Source organism: Citrus sinensis, chromosome 3 (assembly GCF_022201045.2).
Source record: "Citrus sinensis cultivar Valencia sweet orange chromosome 3, DVS_A1.0, whole genome shotgun sequence".
Taxonomy (NCBI): Eukaryota; Viridiplantae; Streptophyta; class Magnoliopsida; order Sapindales; family Rutaceae; genus Citrus; species Citrus sinensis.
In genome coordinates, this window is record NC_068558.1 from 47,461,974 (window position 1) to 47,465,595 (window position 3,622).

At 34.0% G+C, this 3,622-nt stretch overlaps 1 protein-coding gene across 1 annotated transcript; it reads left to right on the forward strand.

The window, feature by feature from the left end:
* Positions 1 to 890: 890 nt before the first annotated feature.
* LOC102614214 (uncharacterized membrane protein At1g16860-like) lies at positions 891 to 3,390 on the forward strand. Its single transcript, XM_006491277.4, has 4 exons — positions 891 to 1,366; positions 1,986 to 2,141; positions 2,713 to 2,924; positions 3,024 to 3,390. Exons 1-4 carry the CDS (start codon positions 1,079 to 1,081, stop codon positions 3,235 to 3,237), a joined length of 870 nt encoding a protein of 289 aa, XP_006491340.1. The 5' UTR covers positions 891 to 1,078; the 3' UTR covers positions 3,238 to 3,390.
* The last annotated feature ends 232 nt before the right edge of the window (positions 3,391 to 3,622 follow it).

The following is a 3,622-nucleotide window of genomic DNA, read 5'->3' on the forward strand; positions in this document are numbered from 1 at the left end:
AAGATGGTGTGGAATCACTTGATTATTTTCAACAAAAAGCTAATTCTTTTTTAAATTTGAGTAATGGAAGACTTTCATTAACAAAGACAATTATAGTACATCAAATAAATTTTACAAACATATCTTTACAATGAAAGTTAAAAAGGATGGAAGCTCGTATAGTCCTTATACTTTTAAAATTAGTTCTTTCTTAGTTTTTATATTTTGAAAAATACCTTAAAATATTCCTATCATTGAATTAGTGACACTCTTACTGTTGGCTTTTCTATTTATTTTTACAATAATGTTTTTGGATATTAATAAAATTAAATTACTAAATTAACTCCAAAAAAAATAAATATATATGCAACAATATTTTATTTTCTATTTCATCTTTTAGGGTTAATTTGGTAATTTTAATTTTCTTAATTTCTAATAATGTCCCAAGAAAAAGAAACATTATTGTATAAGAATATTTGTGTAAAAGCAAACAAAAAGAAACAAAAGTAATAGTAGAGATGACACTAATTTAAAGTCAAGAGGTGTTTTAAAGTATTTTTTTTAAAGATTAATTATCCTTGAATGACACATATTTTAATAAATTTAAAAAAAATGACACATATTTTTAAAATACTAGAGCAGGTGGCATTATATTAATTTTTGCCATTAACTTTAACCGACTAAGGGTAAAAATTTCATTTCATAACTAATTGTAGGGTAGGAACATTATTTTGTAATTAATTATAAGAGTAAAAATATTATTTTATGACTAATTTACCCTTGGCCAGTTAAAAGTAATGGCAAAAATTAACGTGTCATCTACTTAAGTATTTTTAAAAAATATATCATTTTTTTAAATTTATTAAAATATTTACCTTTTAAAATATAAATAGTAAATGAACACTAATCTTAGAGACCAAATGAGATCATATTTCCTTCAAAAAACTAGTGAGAACTAGAAACCGGTAAAACGGGGCGTCGCCGTTTTACCCAAAACGCAGCACTTCAGCTGGTTTGTGTGTTTTGTTGTGTACTGAGGTGGAAAAGGAAAATCGAAGAGGAATGGAGGCGTATTAGAGACATAGAAGAGCAGAGAAGAATGAGTTTGAGTTGGAGTTGGAAGGGCATTCCAATTCCGAGTGTAGGTGTATACATTCTCCTAAGTCTCTTCATAATTGGCCTTTCAGTGTCGGTTTTCATCCTGATTGTGGTCCACAACGCCGCGTTTTTGCTCTTCTTTCTTCTGCTCTCAACTTTTGTAATATGTTTTATCGCTTGGAACATGCTCAACCGCAACCATAAGGCTGCTCTTTCATTGTTTGTCCGTTCTTTCCCCGACTCTGACCTTCGCCTCGCACCTCATGGCCAGCTTGTTAAGATTACTGGGGTGGGCTCTCCTTTCTTTTCTTTACCTTTTAATTCAAATTAGCAAGATATTTCTTTTTTACTTTCCCAGCACTGGTATCATTTCTTTAATTTTTTAAACCAATCAACTCAGCTGCCACTTGTCTGGGTAAAATATTTCTTTAATTTAATTTTAGGACTATGGATTTAGCGATATATGCTTACTATGCCCTTGTGCAACAAGGTTTTGCTGGGGATTCACTCTATTTCTCTTAATTGCTGTTATGTTACTGAAATATATGTATATATCATGTGAGTTTGGATTTCGAAGCCATCTGTTCTGTTGCACCATAATAGTCTATTATCATCTACACCATTCACAAGCCCCAGATACCAAAGTAAATTCTGTCAATATTATTGATAATTTGATTGAGAAATCATACTGCAGCAGCGAAACTCGGAATGAGCTTATACTTGGCTTATTACATTTTGAAGAAATTCATTAGGCCGCTTTGTCTCTGTCTATAACTATGAATGGTGCATCTTGCTGACTTGTCTTTGTTTAACCTTTGCTCTCATTAGTGAATGCATGATATGCTACTCTTATTAAGTCAATGATATAAATGGAATGCCAACCACATTTCTTGCTCTGGTAATTTCAGTTAGCATCATGTGGGAGTGTCTCCCTGGAATCTTCATATGAAAAGGCTACCCGATGTATCTATACGTCAACTCTTTTGTATGAATACGGAAGATTGGGTCTCAAGCCTGTGAATGTTAACAAATCTTGCTGTCAGTGGAGTCTAGCATATTGCGAGGTTTGTAAGTTCTTCGACTACAACTTTGAACTCTACTCCACACATAGTATCAACAATCCCTCATGTTTTCTTCAAATTTTTTTTTTCCATGTCTGTTGCAAACACGAGTCATCCAATTTCTTGGCCTAGGTTAGTGCTTTTGTTACTACTCATGGAAAAAAGGTTATTCATTGCTAGTTGCATATTTCAATTAGTGTGGTACCTTGAGATTCTCTCAGATAAATCATTTTTCATTATGCCTTTCCAAATATTTACTCCAATTATGCCACCAACTGAACTCATTTAATATATAAGTTGCTTTTCACTGCTAAGCATTATTTGTCATGAAGTACTACTAATTTTTGAAGGCACTATAGGATTTGCTCAGTATCAATCTGTGTTAAATTTTTTTATTGTCTCTTAGCATCACCTAGTTTGAATATTAAACATAAAATGAACCTGATAATCAGTGAGGATCAATATTTATGACTAATAGCTCCTTACTCCCTCCGTAATGAAGAGAACTATATGAAGGGATACATAGGTTGATTGGAAGTTTAATTTTATTCTGTTTGGGGTTTCCACCGGACAGAGGTTCTCCACAGACTTTTACATAACCGATCGGAAGTCTGGTATAAGAGTGTTGGTGAAAGCAGGTTCTGGTTGTAAGGTTCTACCCTTGATCTGTGAGAGCAACATTGTAACAACTTCTGGATGTAGCAGAATACTGTCTACTCATCTCAGGAAATGGTTGAGAGACAGAAACCTCCCAGCTGAAGCTCGTCTATTACGTCTGGAAGAAGGGTAATGACTTACACAGAAGCTTTGCTTCTTGATGCTATCATGGTGCATTCAGAAAGCTTCTAAGCTGTAAATTGCATTTTGTTCTTTTTTTGCCCCCAGCTATGTGCAGGAAGGCAGCTCTGTCACAGTTGTTGGCATGTTGTGCAAAGATAATGATTTATTGATGATCGTCCAGCCACCACAGCCCATCTCCACTGGATGTCTATTTCAAAGGCTTCTTTTTCCTGTGGATGTTGATGGACTTGTCCTGGGGATTTCTGATTCCAGTGGTCCTGTGACCAACCCAGGTCCCGTACAACACCCACAACAATGATATCTGACTTGTGTGGAATTAGGAATATGTAGGACTTAGATATCTTTCTTATGTTACAAAACTAATATTCTCTAGAAATTTACAGGTATTGCTCTAAATTTTTGTTTAATATCTAAATTTCTTAAATGCATCCAATTGTATATTTGTATGGTATCCCTGTCTTGAAAAAGCTCCTTTTTAAAAATGTTAGCATCTAAAGTCTCCTGATTTAAATGCTTGATACCATTTGGGCTCTTCCTTACATTGGTACCTATGGCGGCAGAAATTAGTAAAATTTCAAGCATGCACCACCGTTCACAATATGATATAAGACAAGTCCGCACCCATACTAGTTGCTTTTGTCCTGAGTTAAGAAGCACATTACATCAACGTCTACGATAGTTCA

Excerpts from the sequence above, each read along its gene's own strand:
- LOC102614214 (XM_006491277.4), top strand. The coding sequence starts at position 1,079 with ATGAGTTTGAGTTGGAGTTGGAAGGGCATTCCAATTCCGAGTGTAGGT. Across the intron at positions 2,142-2,712 it reads GGAGTCTAGCATATTGCGAG|AGGTTCTCCACAGACTTTTA; the intron begins GTTTGTAAGTTC and ends TCCACCGGACAG. Across the intron at positions 2,925-3,023 it reads CTATTACGTCTGGAAGAAGG|CTATGTGCAGGAAGGCAGCT; the intron begins GTAATGACTTAC and ends TTTTGCCCCCAG.